The 15,284-nt window shown below is 54.9% G+C and overlaps 1 protein-coding gene and 1 non-coding gene across 3 annotated transcripts in view; both read right to left on the reverse strand.

The window, feature by feature from the left end:
• Window positions 1-940: 940 nt before the first annotated feature.
• The window catches only part of MRC2 (mannose receptor C type 2), a 63,939-nt gene continuing 49,595 nt past the window's right edge, over window positions 941-15,284 (reverse strand). The window contains exons 14-31 of one of the 2 annotated variants that reach the window (XM_030800544.1): window positions 14,242-14,344; window positions 13,836-13,974; window positions 13,691-13,726; window positions 13,178-13,338; window positions 13,009-13,076; window positions 12,223-12,323; window positions 11,783-11,925; window positions 6,129-6,243; window positions 5,868-6,031; window positions 5,569-5,677; window positions 4,769-5,007; window positions 4,467-4,635; window positions 4,224-4,373; window positions 3,763-3,882; window positions 3,396-3,575; window positions 2,402-2,428; window positions 2,083-2,309; window positions 941-1,774 (exon numbers count right to left, since the gene is read on the reverse strand). In XM_030800544.1, the coding sequence (XP_030656404.1) occupies window positions 2,089-2,309; window positions 2,402-2,428; window positions 3,396-3,575; window positions 3,763-3,882; window positions 4,224-4,373; window positions 4,467-4,635; window positions 4,769-5,007; window positions 5,569-5,677; window positions 5,868-6,031; window positions 6,129-6,243; window positions 11,783-11,925; window positions 12,223-12,323; window positions 13,009-13,076; window positions 13,178-13,338; window positions 13,691-13,726; window positions 13,836-13,974; window positions 14,242-14,344 (2,245 nt within the window). In that variant the 3' untranslated portion in view covers window positions 941-1,774; window positions 2,083-2,088. Of the gene's footprint in view, window positions 2,310-2,401; window positions 2,429-3,395; window positions 3,576-3,762; window positions 3,883-4,223; window positions 4,374-4,466; window positions 4,636-4,768; window positions 5,008-5,568; window positions 5,678-5,867; window positions 6,032-6,128; window positions 6,244-11,782; window positions 11,926-12,222; window positions 12,324-13,008; window positions 13,077-13,177; window positions 13,339-13,690; window positions 13,727-13,835; window positions 13,975-14,241; window positions 14,345-15,284 lie in introns of both variants that reach the window. The other variant, XM_030800543.1, reaches the window with a different exon arrangement.
• LOC115831583 lies at window positions 10,548-10,653 on the reverse strand. Its single transcript, XR_004027113.1, has one exon. It is a non-coding gene; the product is annotated as a U6 spliceosomal RNA (small nuclear RNA).

The following is a 15,284-nucleotide window of genomic DNA, read 5'->3' on the forward strand; positions in this document are numbered from 1 at the left end:
AAAATAATGCTACGTTCTACCACTGCCTTCAAGGCCTTGGACAATCTATTGGCCCTGCCTCTGACTCATCTCAGCCCCAGCCCACCTCGCCTCCCTGCTGGTTCCCTAAAGCACCAGGGACGCCCCCCTAGCCCTGGCCCAGATATTTGCATTGCTCACTCCCCTGCCTCATTCAGGCTGCAGTCAATCTCACTCCCTCTAGTGAGACCCTCCCCAGCCACACAGGCCACATTAGCAGCTTCCCCCTGGCTCGCCCGACTGGTGTTGGTTAACCTTCCTTTGTTGGCATCTGCAGCTCAAATACCGGCTGAATGAACAAGCGGATGAGTAAAGGTCCTGCCGTCTATTCTACCTTCTGTGGTTTCAGAGCCCAGGCCCCCTAAGGACACATGTGAACTTTCAGGCTGTTAGAGGGCAGGTATGATGGCTGCTTTGGAAGGACGGTGATGTGGAGCCCCCACCCAGGGCCGGCCTGGACACATCGAGTGCTCCCCTGGAGCCGCAGCCCAGAAACGGCAGTAACGCCTAATGCTTACAGAGCCCAGAGGCACTGTTTTAAGTGCTCTGCACAGATGAGCTCCCTTGATCCTCACATATCCTTAAAACAACCCCAGGAGGTGGGTCCGGTTCTCCCCACTGTGCACATGTTGAGAGGTGTGCTAAGTTGCCCAAGCTTGCACGGCTGGCTGCTCAGCAGCAGATGGCCTGGCTCCTGAGTTCTCACCCACATTCAAGCCCCCAGGAACAGAGAGAGCGGGGCGCAGGCGCAGAGGGGTGAGCTCCTGAAGAAGATCTGGGGTGAGAGTGTCCCCTAGAGGCCCAGAGACAGACGCAAAATGGCCAGCTGCAGAAAACACCTGTGGTGTAAGCTCCAAAACGACAGTTATCTCCAAAGGGACAGACGTGAAGAAGCAGGCTCACCACAGGACAAGGCAGAACCTTCTCTTTCAAGCCTCTTAAAGGTGTTTTATTTGTTTGCTTTTCTTTTTTCCTTTTTTTTTAAAAACAATAATGGCACATTTAAAAAATCAACTACAGAGAAAGGGCCATGTCTTCCAGTCCATGTTCACATTGTCCCACGCTGTCACACCAGGATGGGCCGCATACTTCATCCTGGCTGGGACTGTGGCCTCTTGGAAGGGTACTGGGCCACTCCAGGGCTCGGGTGGTGCTCCTCCTGGATCCACTAGAGGGTGGGACCTCCAGGCCCTCCCAGACTCCTGCTCCTCTGGGGCCCCCAGGACTCTGGCAACCCCTCCCCTTGCTCCAAACCAGAGCCAGGAGCTGGAGATGTTAGGGAACTTATTTTGGTCCCCACAGGGGACTCTTCCAGGGGCAGAGCCCTCCCCCACCCGGCAGGAGATGACACCCCAGCCCAGCCCAGCTCCCACCCTGGGAGGTTGGGGTGTCTCTCCCCAGTCTTGTCTCCAGCCCAGCAGACACCACACCCGTGCCCTGGTTCTCAGGCCCAACCCACCTAGGCCCCTCCTGCCAGGCCCCACAGCCACCCCAGCAGGCACAGGAGTGATAGATGCTCAGCCCCCTCAGCTGACCCTCACCAGGAACAAGAGGGCTCCCCAATCCCCAGGGCCCGGCTCAGAAGGAAGGGGTGGGGGAGAAGGGGCGAGAGGGAGCAGGGTGAGGGGCACAGAGCTGAGGCTGCCAGGTGGGAAGAGAGATGCAACAGATCTGCCCAAGGGGACACGGGAGGCTCCTCAGGCTCTGCAAAGAAGGGGGTCCTGGGGTGCGGATCAACAGGCCTGGGCCGGGGGCTCTGGGGAGAAAGAGGCTCTCGTTCCCCCTCCCATCCTACCTCTGGTTACTGTGGGGGCACAGGCCCAGGTGACAAGACCTCAGGCCCCCCCAGAAAGGGAAACGCCACGCTGCACTCAGCTGGGTCTCAGCCCAGCCCTTGTGGGAGGGTGGCACCCCACCAGCCCAGGCCCTGCCCAGCTCCAGCTCCCAACAGCGACTCCCAAGGGCACCCTTCCATAGGCCAACTGGACAGGCAGCTGGTGGGGGGCCAGACCGACCCAAGGCCCCAGCTCCCCAGCTCCTCCCGCCCTGGCCCTGCCCACGCGCCTGGCTCTATTCTTGCTGCTCATTCATTTCCATGTCTGACACCAGGATGTTCTTCTCAGTGGCCTCGGTGGGGCTGGAGCTGCTGCGGCTGTAGCGGGCGCCCTCAAAGGCCCCACGCTCGATGCTCTGGCGCCTCCGGTAAAGGATGACGGCCGCAGTGAGCAAGGCCAGGAGCAGCAGCACCGCCATCAGCACCACCACCAGCGCCGCCGGGCTCTCTGGAAGTGCTGCCAAGGCAAGTGTGCGTGAAAGGCCAAGTGGGCGTCAGGCCCAGCAGCGCTTCCTGCCTGCCCACCTGGGGGCACTGCCTTTCACTCACCTGATGGGGAGAAGCTGCTCTGCTCAGCTGTGGGCAAGAGGAGGGGGCCAGTTAATAATAGCGGTGATCATCATAACAATCATTTAAGTAAACATACAAAGCACACAGGCCTGGGCCGGGAGGTCTGGGGAGAAAGAGGCTCTAGCTCCCCCTCCCATCCTACCTCTGGTTACTGTGGGGGCACAGGCCCAAGTGACAAGACTTCAGGTTCCCCCAGAAAGGGAAAACGCCATGCTGCACTCAGCTGGGTCTCAGCCCAGCCCTCGTGGGAGGCCTGGGTGTCGGCCCCTTCCCTAACTCACCTCATCTTCACTAGCACTCTAGGAGGTCGGGACTTTTTTTTTTTTTTTTTGGAGACAGGGTCTTGCTCTGTTGCCCAGGCTGGAGTGCAGTGGTGTGATCTCGGCTCACTGCAGCCTTCACCTCCAGGGTTCAAGCAATTCACATGCCTCACCTCCCCAGTAGCTGGGACTATAGGCATGTGCTACCACGCCCGGCTAATTTTTGTACTTTTTGGTAGAGACAGGGTTTCACCATGTTGGCCAGGCTGGTCTTGAAACCCTGACCTCAAGTGATCCACCCACCTCAGCCTCCCAAAGTGCTGGGATTACAGGCATGAGCCACCACATCAGTCTGGGACTACTACTATTACCATTTGACATATGAGGAAACTGAGGCCACAGACTCTGCCCAAGGTCACACCATTGGTAAGTGACATGACCAGGACTGGAACTTTGTCCATGCCCTTGACCACTACGAAGTGACAGGGGGTTGCTGACCCCCAAGCCTTGTGGTCTAGTTTAGATGATAAGTTTCAGGTCCAGTCCATCCCACAGACTAATTTATCCTGGGGGTCCCAGCTGCCCGCAGTCTGGTCTGTTCAGGCCTTCCCATCAGCTGTGCCCCCTGCAGTTGTGTAGCAGCCCCCAGCCCCAGCCCAGGACCAGCGGCACAGGGTGGAAGGAGGCTGAGCGTGGGCCTGCCTGGCGCTCACCACGAGGAAGCTTGCAGACGACACCCATGGTGATGTTGCTGCAAGCGCCGGGGCGCCACAGCCCGCTGTTGCTCTGAATCCAGTAGCAGCTGTTGTGGCTCAGCATGCTGGGGCCCAAGCCCGGGGGCCCCCAGTTGGAGTAGTTCACAGCTGTGTTGTCCTGCCAGACCAGGGTGCCTCCTGTGGGAAAGAAGACGCTGAGGGAGCAGGGACAAGGTGGGGCAGGAGTAGGTGGAGGAGAGCAGGCGTGTTCTAGAACCAACTCCCCGTCCCCTGACAAGCCCCAGGGCAAGGCTCAGGGCAGAGTGGAGGGCAGCCCCTTACAGCCTGAGGCCTGATCTCCCCACCCCATACACAGGGCACCCACCTTTGGGATTGAAGTTCATGCCCAGCCAGGCGCCCCGACTCTGGCCCTCATAGCTCTGCAGGTGCTCCCAGACAAACACATTCTCCATCTCATCCAGAATAGACAGGACTGCCCCGCCCGCTGGATGCAAAGAAGGCCCACGTCAGGGCGGATGGGTCTCCGGCGGGGGCAGAGCCCCCCAGAGCTGCCCCAGCCCTCTTCTCTGCAGCCTGAGTAGAGGATGGTGTGGAGTCTGTGGATTCATGTGTGTGTGTGTGTGTGTGCACGTGTGCAAGTGTATGGGGGGCAGCATATGCACATATAGCGTCATGTATGGCCTCTGCATGTGACAGCATGAGGGCATCTTGTGTAAGTGCTGCCTATGGGTAGAGATCAGTGTGGGGATGTACTCATGGATCTGAGTGCCCACGAGAGGAGGTGCCACCTGCCCACCATGTGTGGGCTCTGGCCTGGTCACCCACCTCTCTGGCAGCGCTGTCGTGCCTCCTTGTGGCCCAGCAGCAGCTCCATGTGGAAAGAATAGCAGTGCTCCCGGAAGGGGATCCACGCGGAGTCTGCCAGCCCCTGGGGACAGCTGCCATGGTAGCTTATTCTTCGGGGAGGAGGGGGCCCTGTGGGGGTACAGGATTAAGAAGTGGCCCAGCACCCTCCCCGGGGCCACCAACACCTTGCCCACACCCCCGTCCTGGCAGGTGGGCACTCACCACTGCTAACCCCGCACACAGCCCCCTGCAGCTTGGTGTCACAGCTGGTGGTGCGCCAGGCCCCATCCACATCCACGTAGGTACAGCCCCCCGGCTGCTGGGGCTCCCCATCCTGCCAGCCCACGTAGTTCAGTGGCTCCTCTGAGACCCAGGAGTACCGCCGAGAGCCCTGGGCATGGGGGGCCATGGGGTAGGATGAAGGGAATAGTCAGGATAGGGTGCGGATAAGGTGGGGCCAGGAAGGGGCAGGGAGGGGAACCCGGGCAAGGCTGGGGCCCAGGGCAACAGCATCGTGAGCCCACCTCCTCGCCAGCCAGCCCGATCCAGAGCGGCGTGCGCAGCCCTCGGGCAGCCTGCGTAAGGAAGGCCTGGGTGTAGGGGTCGGGTACGTAGGCCAGGCTGGCATTGCGGCTCTCACACAGCAGGAGGGCATCGTGCCAGCGCAGTGGCTTCTGAAGCAGCCGGAAGGTGCCGTTGAGGTAGGAGAGCTCAGTGCCCGGGGCGGGGGGCAGCGCTGCTGGGGACGGGCTCAGGGAGGGGTCTACAGGGAAGGGGTCAGGGTTCAGGCTGGGCTCTGCTTCCCTCACCCCATTCCCAGGCACAAGGCCAGGAGAAGGCCGGACACCAGGCAAAGACCAGGTCTCCACCAGGCTCGGCACTTGGCTCAGACCAAGGCTTGGTAGGTGTCAGCCCTGATATTATTAATAATAGGTGTTTGCTAACAAATGGACAGGGAGGCGAGGGCCTTGACCTCCTCCTACCCAAGGAACCCAGGGCAGAGGCCACCTACGCATGGAGCTAAAGGTGTCTTGGACCTGGAACCTCAGGGTCCTTGACGCCACATGTGCCAGCACTCCATGCAGCCCAGCGTCTAGCTCTCCCCCCAACCCAACGAGCCCTCCATACCCCCAAATCTTCATCCTGAGACCCGTGGGTGCTACTGCTTTTCCATCTTATTGGCACCTTGCCTTTCTGCCCATCTGCTTCCCAAGCAGAGTCCCGCTCTGCCAGGAACCATGATTCCTTCCTCCTGGCATGGTCCCAGCATCCAGCCCAGTGCCAGGGCCCCGCTGGGGTTTCCCAGGTGACTAGTGACACATACCCGTGCCCTTCTGGCAGATGAAGCCATGGGTCTCCTCCGTGCAGCTCCGATCGTCCCAGCGGCCAGTGAAGTGGGCTGAGGGGCTGTGCAGGACCACCGCACAGCTGGTCTGGGGGGAGGGAGCTGCTCAGGGAAGCCCCAGCAGCTGCCTCCCTGTGCTACTGTCCCCAAAAGGCTGCAATGTGAGCAAAGAGGCTGGAAGAAAGGAGACCCCGGGGCAAGGGGAGACACTGGGACAAAGGCAGCCCCACAGGCTTAGGGCAGTGGGGTGCGAAGGGGAACAGGGAGGGCATCCTCACCGGTTTGTTGCCGCTGGGAGCAGGGCTAGGGCCAGAGGGCTCCCCAGGTGCCCAGTTGGCATACATCAGAGGCTCCTGCTCCACCCACTGGAAGTCCCTCTGCGAGGCGTGGAGGCCAATCCAAAGGTCAAAGGTCACATTGGGCAGGCTGGCTGTGATGAATGCTACGGTCCCCAGAAGATATTTATGAGTGACTCTGCCATAGCTATTTGGGGGGACAGTGTCAGAGGATACTGGGGGCTCCCCATAGGCTGGCCCTACCTTGCTCTAAGGGGTTTGTGATGGTGACCAGCTGGGCCTCTTGCTGTTCACAGGAGAACTGTGCCTCTGACCACTTCACCCGGCTCTGGGGGTCCTGGCCCTGGACCTGAAAACACTGTGGGGCAGAGGTGGGGATGTAATGGCCAGCCCCACCTCCCCATCCACACACCCGGAAAGGCCGCTGCGCGCCCCTCAGCAGCAGGTCCTGGGGGGCCTTTGAGGGCTGGGAGAGAACAGTATCTGAGAACCAGGACAGCTGGGTCTCCTTGGGGCAGCCTCCAGCACCTCCCAGCTTGGAACTGCAGATTCACACACACCTGCCCACACTCCAGGGGATCTTTAAATGGGAGGATTTCTTTGGGCCATCAAAGGCTATGACAACAGTGCCTAGGCCAAGCACGAGGAAGATGGGGACAAGGACCTATCTTGCTTTCTGCTAAACACCCGTCCAAGTGTTATCTGACATCCGTTATCTTGCCCTTTGAACTTACATGATCATCTCTAGGACACCTTTTTTTTTCTTTTTGAGATGGAGTCTCGCTCTGTCTCCCAGGCTGGAGTGCAGGGGCACCATCTCCCCTCACTGCAAGCTCCGCCTCCTGGGTTCACACCATTCTCCTGCCTCAGCCTCCTGAGTAGCTGGGACTGCAGGGGCCCACCACCACGCCCGGCTAATTTTTTGTATTTTTAGTAGAGATGGGGTTTCACCACGCCCAGCCCTAGGACACTTTTATCTCTATTGTTGAATGATCTATTAGCAGCAGTTTCTAACTCTGTAATTTTACATTTCTCTTTTCCCACTTTCATTAGCTCCATAAGGTTTCAAAACAAACAAACAAAAGCCCTGGGTAGGAAATCTCTCATCAAGTGAAGACTCTTTCTTAAGAAAATGAATATCTGATGATTTTCTGCTCAGAGGCAGTGTGATGGAAAATAAAGGGTGTTGGCCAGGCACGGTGGCTCACACCTGTAATCCCAGCACTTTGGGAGGCCAAGGCAGGTGGATCACCTGAGGTCGGGAGTTCGAGACCAGCCTGACCAACAACATGGAGAAACCCCGTCTCTACTAAAAATATAAAATTAGCCGGGTGTGTTGGCACATGCCTGTAATCCCAGCTACTTGGGAGGCTGAGGCAGGAGAATCACTTGTACCCAGGAGGTGGAGGTTGCAGTGAGCTGAGATCACGCCATTGCACTCCAGCCTGGGCAACAAGAGCGAAACTCTGTCTCAAAAAAAAAAAAAAAAGAAAGAAAGAAAGAAAAGAAAAGAAAAAGAAAAGAAAGGGTGTAGGGAAGCTTTGGAGTCATAAAGTCAGGGGTGGGATTCAGGTAAGGGGGAGATGTCAGATTCCAGCTCTGACAACCTTATGGCCTCAACTTACACCTCTGTAAAGTGGTGATACAAAGCCTGTCTTTGGGGATCATTTTAAGGATTAAAGATAACAGTACATGACACAGTAGGCACTTAACAAGTGAGAGCTGTGACTATTAATAATTAGCTCCAGCACCATCCTTACTGATGCAGATGGCAGATTTGGGGTAAAAAATTGTCAGCCCAGAAATAATGCAGATTTTTGGAGGTCTGTCACAAAGTTCAAGGATTTGGTTTCACAGAATTAGTTTCAGAGCCATGCTGAGGCCCAACTTAAATAACGAGTAGAATTCATCATAAACTTGGAAGCAGCAAGGTCACACCAGCACCAGCAAGAAGTGACAACTAAAGGGAGAGGGTATTCAGCTCAGTCCAGCCGACACTCAGGGCATCCCTGCCACGTGCAAGTGTATTAAGGGGTATGGCAGGTGCTAGTGGCCCTGCCCTTCAGGAGCTTAAAGCTAGTGGAAGAGGCTGTCCCACAAACCAGGGGTCCCTGGCCTCTTAGGAAGTGAGCAGCAGGGCGAGGGGGCATTACAGCCTGAGCTCCACCTCCTGTCGGATCAGCAGGGGCATTAGATTCTTTGTTGTTGTTGTTGAGATGGAGTCTTGCTTTGTTGCCCAGGCTGGAGTGCAATGGCGCAATCTCGGCTCACTGCAACCTCCACCTCCCAGGTTCAAGCTATTCTCCTGCCTCAGCCTCCCAAGTAGCCGGGATTACAGGCGCCCACCACCACACCTGGCTAATTTTTGTATTTTTAGTAGAGACAGGGTTTCACCATGTTGGCCAGGCTGGTTTCAAACTCCTGACCTCAGGTAATCTGCCCACCTAGGCCTCCCAAAGTGCTGGGATTATAGGCGTGAGCCACCGCACCCAGCCAAGATTCTCATAGGAGTGTGAACCCTACCATGAACTGCACATGCGAGGGATCTAGGTTACGTGCTCCATATGAGACTCTAATGCCTGATGATCTGAGGTGGAACAGTTTCATCCCAAAACCATCCCTCCCCTCCCCCAGTATGTGGAAAAATTGTCTTCCAAGAAACCAGTCCCTAGTGCCAGAAAGGTTGGGGACAGCTGCCATAAATGCTTTACCTACATCCAAATGCTATAGGGACACGAAGAAGGGCACAGAACTAGTAAAGCAAGATGGGTGAGGGCAGGCAGTGAAGGAGTGAACACCCTAGCATACTTCCAGAGCTTTCCACAGGCCAGGCACAGTGGCTCACACCCGTAATCCCTGCCCTTTGGAAGGCCAAGGCAGGAGGATCACTTGAGCCCAGAAGTTCAAAACCAGCCTGGACAACATGGCAAAACCCCATCTCTACAAAAAAAAATAGAAAAATTAGCTGGGCATGGTGGCATGAGCCTGTAGTGCCAGCTACTCAGGAGGCTGAGGCAGGAGGATCACTTGAGCCCAGGAAGTCGAGGCTGCAGTAAGTAAGCCATGATGGTACCACCATACTCCAGCAGTTTTTGGACAGAGCAAGACTCTGTCTCAAAAACAAAAACAAACAGAACTTTCCACAGGGTAGGAGAGTAACTGGTATCTTGACAATGATGATTAAGAATGGGACCTATTACATATATAAAATATATTCTGTTTAAAAAGTGGGTGGAAAAAGAACAAGTTTTTGGAAAAACTTTATAACATGAGAGATACTCAAAATATGATACAGAGAAAGAAGAGTTGGGTAGGAAATTATATTATTTAGTATGAGCTCAATTCCATGGAAAAAGGCAGGAAGGAGAATAACAAATATTGATAGCTGTGATCTCTGGAGAGTGTTGGATGAGTTTTGGTTTCTCTTCTGTATTTTCCAAAGTTTTAATAATATACATGCCTTAATTTTTTAAGGTAGAAGAGGTGTAATTTGTTTTTTGTGGGTTTTGTTTTGTTTTGTTTTGAGACAGTCTCAATCTCTCGCCCAGGCTGGAGTGCAGTGGCACGATCTCGGCTCACTGCAACCTCTGCCTCCCAGGTTCAAGCGATTCTGCTGCCTCAGCCTCCTGAGTAGGTGAGATTACAGGCGTCCACCACCATGCCCAGATGATTTTTTGTATTTTTAGTAGAGACAGGGTTTTGCCATGTTGCCCTGGTTGGTCTCGAACTCCTGACCTCAGGCGATCCACCTGCCTCGGCCTCCCAAAGTGCTGGGATTACAGGCATGAGCCACTGTGCCTGGCTGTGTAATGTTCTTTTGAATATTCTGAGGAGGGCAGGAGATCCATGACACTAAGAGGCTGGCTGCCTTCCTGTGTATGACAAGGATTTGTGGATTATATTATTCAGTGTTAACTAATCTAATCTTCACAATGGGGCTAAGTGTTCTTAAAATGTCCCCGCAAAGAAGCCATGGCTTGAGATTAATACCAATGACCCTGGCACATTACAAGGAAAATGACAACCTTCTCTTCCTGCTATGAACTCTTTGTCAGTCGCTAGGTAAAAACAATGAAGGACTAATCAGGTCTAATACATCAGCCTGTGCATGGAAAAATAACGACTGTGGGGAAGAAACTCACACTATGGAGGGGGTGTTTTGAAAACATGTTTAGAAATACATCCATAGTGATTAGTTTTAGTGCCCCAAGCTTTCCTACCTGCACACTCGAAACACTTGGAAAAAGAATTTTCTAGATGGGGTCTTGCTACATTGCCCAGGTTGGTCTCGAACTCCTGGCTTCAAGTGATCCTCCCAGGGCTCAGCCTCCCAGCCTACTAGCCAATTTTTAAACAAAAATGTTTAATTGGTAGAAGGACTAAAAATGGGGAGAATTATTTAGAAAGCCCAGCCAATGATGGACGAACTTTTTTCACTTCAATCTATTTGTCTTTGTGAGGCATCTTTAATCTATAGCCACCATGAAATGCATGTTTTGAAATAATTTGGATTTCCAACACGTTAGACCTGTGAGTCATGGGTCTTAAAGTGTCGGACTAAGATTTTTTAAAAACATGAAGTATATGCAATCACATTGGTCTTATTAAAATTATTTAAACAATAATTTTTTCGTTGAACAACCTTCAACTTTCATGAACTACACAACATATGGAACCTTCAGGAATTTGCATAGCATCCTTGTGCAGGGCCATGCTAATCTTCTCTGTATTGTTTCACTTTTCACACATGTGCTGCCAAAGTGAGCATATTAAACAATAATTATTATAATTGATCTTTTTTTTTTTTTTTTGAGAAAGGGTCTCACTCCATTGCCTAGGCTGGTATACAGTGGCATGACCACGGCTCATTGAAGCCTCTAGCTCCTGGGTTCAGGGGATCCTCCCACTTCCCACCCCCTGGGTAGCTGGGACTACAGGTGTGCACCATCACACCTGGTTAATTTTTCTATTTTTTGTAGAGACGTGGTCTCTCCATGTTGCCCAGACTGGTCTCGAACTCCTGGGCTCAAGTCATCCTCCTGCCTCAGCCTCCCAAAGTGCTGGGATTACAGGTGTGACCCACGACGCCCAGCCAAAAAAATGTTTTAAACTTAAAAGTATTTAAAAATCGTTAGCTAATGTTTTATACTCTTTTGTTCTTATACATATTTTACTATATATAATATTAGTCATTTAGTATGGAAGTAGGTTTTATTTACACACACATATTATACATATATAAGTTAAATGTACACACACATAGTTTGGTTATGTAAGCTCAATATTTTGTTTTGCTAATAGGAGTTCATTATCAAAGTCTTTGGCAATCAGGCCGGGCGCGGTGGCTCACATCTGTAATCCCAGCACTTTGGGAGGCCAAGGCAGTGATCATCTGAGTTCAGAGGTTCGAGACTAGCCTGGCCAACATGGTGAAACCCCATCTCTACTAAAAATACAAAAATTAGCCAGGCGTGGTGGCAGGTGCCTGTAATCCTAGCTACTCGGGAGGCTGAGGCAGGAGAATTGGTTGAACCCAGGAGGCAGAGGTTGCAGTGAGCCGAGATCATGCCACTGCACTCCAGCCTGGGTGACAAGAGTGAAACTCCTTCTCAAAAAAAAAAAAAAAAAAAAAAAAAAATCTTTGGCAATCACTGATCTAGAAAACTCTCCAAATTATTTGGACAACCTTGCTTCCCGGAGGATTGGAAGGTGCTACTACACTGAGTCATTTTCCAAGGAGTCTGGCCCTGGTACTGGGGCCAGGTGAAAGAGAAGTTGGTGGGTACAGGCAAGAGGCCATGAGTTTGGTGCTGCCAAAAGGCCAGGACTCCTGAGGCTCAGCCCCTGTTCACATCCTCTCCCGTGACTCCCTTGGGTGCCCCCTTGCCACTTCCTACCTTGTTGAGGAACTGGATCCAGCCAGAGGGGCAGCCCCCTAGGGCTGTAGTTGGCAGGTCTGGGGGCTGTGTTTCTTTGGTGATGTTGCTGCGCTTGCAGATGTAGGGCAAGGCTGTCAGGCACCTCTGGTCCCCCCAGTCCTCTGCGGAAAGGGGAGGGGAGGGCAGTCACCCCCAGGGCAGAGCAGGGCAGGGCATGGCTGGCAGCACACTCAGCCTCATGCCCTGAGAGGAGGCTGGGCAGAGGCTCAGGGCCTGTGTCCAGCTCCGAACTCAAGTCTTCTGGACCATGGAGACAGGCCCACCCCTCGCTGAGTTTAGCCTTTATTGGGTTGTGGGAACAAAGAGAAGGAGAAGAGACTGATGACTTCCGCCCAGGCTTGCCCAACATCAACCCTCTGCACAGCTGACTGCGCACTCTGCCCCCACCTTGCCCTCACCTCGGCTGGCTGTCATGTACACGCACTTCTTGTCCTTGCCGACAGGCCGAGGTTTGCCTGGTGCCCAGGAGATGAAGTTTATAATGGAACCATCTGTCCATCTGCAATGGCATGGAGCAGAGGTAACTCCAGCACCGGCCCTGGGTGGGCCTCCACTGGATACAGAAATGGGGGCAGAGAAGGGCCCAGGTTCTGGGGTTTAGTGGCTGTAGGCTGAGGAGTGGGGCTACTGAGTTCAGGGCAGTCACAGACCCAAGGACCTGGTGCCTTTAGATAAGGCCCCAGCTGTCCCTGGACACTTGCTGCTCCAGAAAAGAAGCCTGAGGACTCCAGGGCAGGAAGGCCAAAGGGCAAAGACAAGCTCAAATTCTGATTCCCAGGTGCTCCTGGTCCTTCCTGCCTCAAGCCCCCCAGTGCATGGTAAGTAGGCACCAAATACAAAGAGGCCCCCGGATCATCATATGTTCTGCCCACTTCCCGAGAGGGACTTAGTCATGATGAATGACACCAGACATAACAGGAGCTGCCATTATGTAGTAACTAATGTGCCGGATGCTGCGTAAGAACTTCACATATGTTATTTCTAATCTTCACAAAAATCTTACCAGGCAGGCCTCATATTCCCATTTTCAGATGAGAAAATCAAGGCCCAGAAAAGTTAAATCGCTTGCTCAAGGCCACACAGCCAGCAAGGGGCAGGGCTGGATTCAAATGCAAGTCTGTCTCTGTGCTCAGTGTGTGGACAGCCAGCCCCCTTCCACATCTGCTGCCTGCCTGGGTTCCTACCTGAAGCGCCCATCGCTCTCAGAGGTGTGCAGGCCGATCCACCAGTGCTGCTCCTGGGCCCGGGAGAACTGGAGAAGCCAGGCGGACAGGTGTGGGTAGGCAGCCCCCTGCCCTCATCCCGGGCCTGCCCTCCCCCAGCCTGCAGCCCCCTGCTCCATCCAATGCCCACCTTCTGCAGGTTGTGGCCCAGGAAGTCTAGCTCCGCCTGGCTGTGCACGGAGGTCAGCTCGGCCTGGAACCACGTGCAGATGCGCTGCGCCTGCGCCCACGTGGAGTGGTGCTCAAAGAACTTGTACTCGGCCTCCTGGAAGCGCAGCCATTCCCGTCGGCCTGCAGGAGCAGCGCGGGCGTGGGAGCGGCGGCCAGGCCGAGGTTGCACGCCAGGCCCCGGAGGCGGGCGCGGCAGGGCCGGGCAGAGCCAGGCGGCAGCAGGCAAGCCTGCGGGCACACCAGACCCAGGCAGGCACCGTGCCAGGCCCCAGGCTCCAGGCTTGCCTCGCCTCCCAGACGGAAGCAAACAGGGCTGCGGCTGTCTCCATCCGAGCCAACCCCGTCCCCCTTCTCTCGACCAGAACTCCTCATCCCTCCACCCCCGTTTCATTCAGGCCTCTCGGGCGTTACCCCAGAGTTGACGCCCCCTCCCACGCGATGGGTAGCGGGATGGGCTGGGGGCGGTCCTCACCTTGAGGGCTGTCGTCGGGCTCCCGCAAGTCCGTACCTAGGGGAACAAGGACAAAGACATTGTGAGGAAAGGAGACCCTCCCTGGAATTCCCGGCCCCGCCACCCTTCGCTCCAGCCCGCGTCCCCCAGCGCCACTCCAGCCAACCTCTGGGGATCTTGCAGATCCAGTCCAGCTGTGTGTCGCACTGCATGGCCACCCACTGCAGGGAGGCCAGGTCCAGCACCGCACAGCCCCGGATGTCGTCGTCGTCGTGCCGGCTCCGGTCGAAATTGTGGTAAGAGAACTGGAGGAGGCGGGTGGAGGGAAGAGAAATGTGAGGCGCAAGGTGCAGGCCGCCCCCATGCCCAGAACAGGTGAACAAGAGGCCTGGCCTGAGCTGGGAATTCTCACCCGGGGCCAGATGACCCCTCTCGGACCTGCTTTCCTGAAGCCGGCTCCGACCAGGGGCCCGGCCCCCAAGAAAACCCGCCCACCTCCAGGCCCCGCCCCAAACAGGCCCCGCCCACCAAGCTCCCTGCCTCACTGTCCCAAATACCCCAGGCCCCCTCACCCCTAGGCCGTCGCTCCAGCGCCAACTCTGACCCCCTCTGGGATCCCGACGGTTCAGGCCGATCCAGAACCAGTGCTGCTCGTGGATCTCGGGTTCTGATTCACTTCAGCACAACCCAGGAGTGGGGAAGGAAGAGATGGGAAGTGAGAGGGGCAGGGACCCAAACGTGCCCCCTGTCCCTTGCAGCTGTGACCGGGGTAGCCCCCAGGGCCTGGGGCCTCTCCATCTGGGCTTCACATTGACCCATCGATACAGCGTTGAGGTCACTTCGGTAAAGTTCTCCCCCAAGACAGAGCTGGGGACAGCTGGACCAAGCCATCCACTCAAGGGGCAGTGGCCCCTCCCCTTCGTTTGGGTTCCTTTTGGGTGGGGGTGCCCGGCCCAGCAAGATTCTGCAGGCTTTTACTTTACGGAGTTTAGGAAGTTCAGATGAGCAGGTGGCAGGGATCTACGGCTCTGGAGTTAAATAAACCTGGATTCAAGTATCCGTTCACCCATGAACTTGGGCAAATAACCTCTCAATCAACCCATAAGGGTCAGGGGTTAACATCTACTCCACAGGGTTGTCGGGAGGCTTCAGTGAGGATTATATGTTTAGCACAGTGCCTGGTACCTGGTGAGAAGTGATGACCATGAGCTATTGTAATTATGAGTCAAATAATGTAATCTCAATGTTTGCTGAGAGGAGCAATCCCTTCAATTAAGCTATCAGGAAGCCCGGATCCATCTGGATTTTCCCAGTGCTAGGGGATTCCAGGTGCTGATGCTCAGACCCCAGGACAGAGGTGGTGTCTCGAGGGATGCCCATGGGCAAATCCTCACAGCTGTGGTCTTTCTCCTCCTATCTCTCAGGAAAAACTGTTGATTGAGGAGCATGGGTCATTGTGGGATGGTGTAAGGTAAGGGGAAACACTTGCCAGGACCAGCGTGTGGGAGATTTTGCAATGGGGTGGGGGGTACATATGTAAGTTTGTGGGTCTGTTGGAGCATTGCTGGGGGGATGATGGTGAGCAATACACAGTCTCCTATGAGTGCATGGATCA

Source organism: Nomascus leucogenys, chromosome 19 (assembly GCF_006542625.1).
Source record: "Nomascus leucogenys isolate Asia chromosome 19, Asia_NLE_v1, whole genome shotgun sequence".
NCBI lineage: Eukaryota > Metazoa > Chordata > Mammalia > Primates > Hylobatidae > Nomascus > Nomascus leucogenys.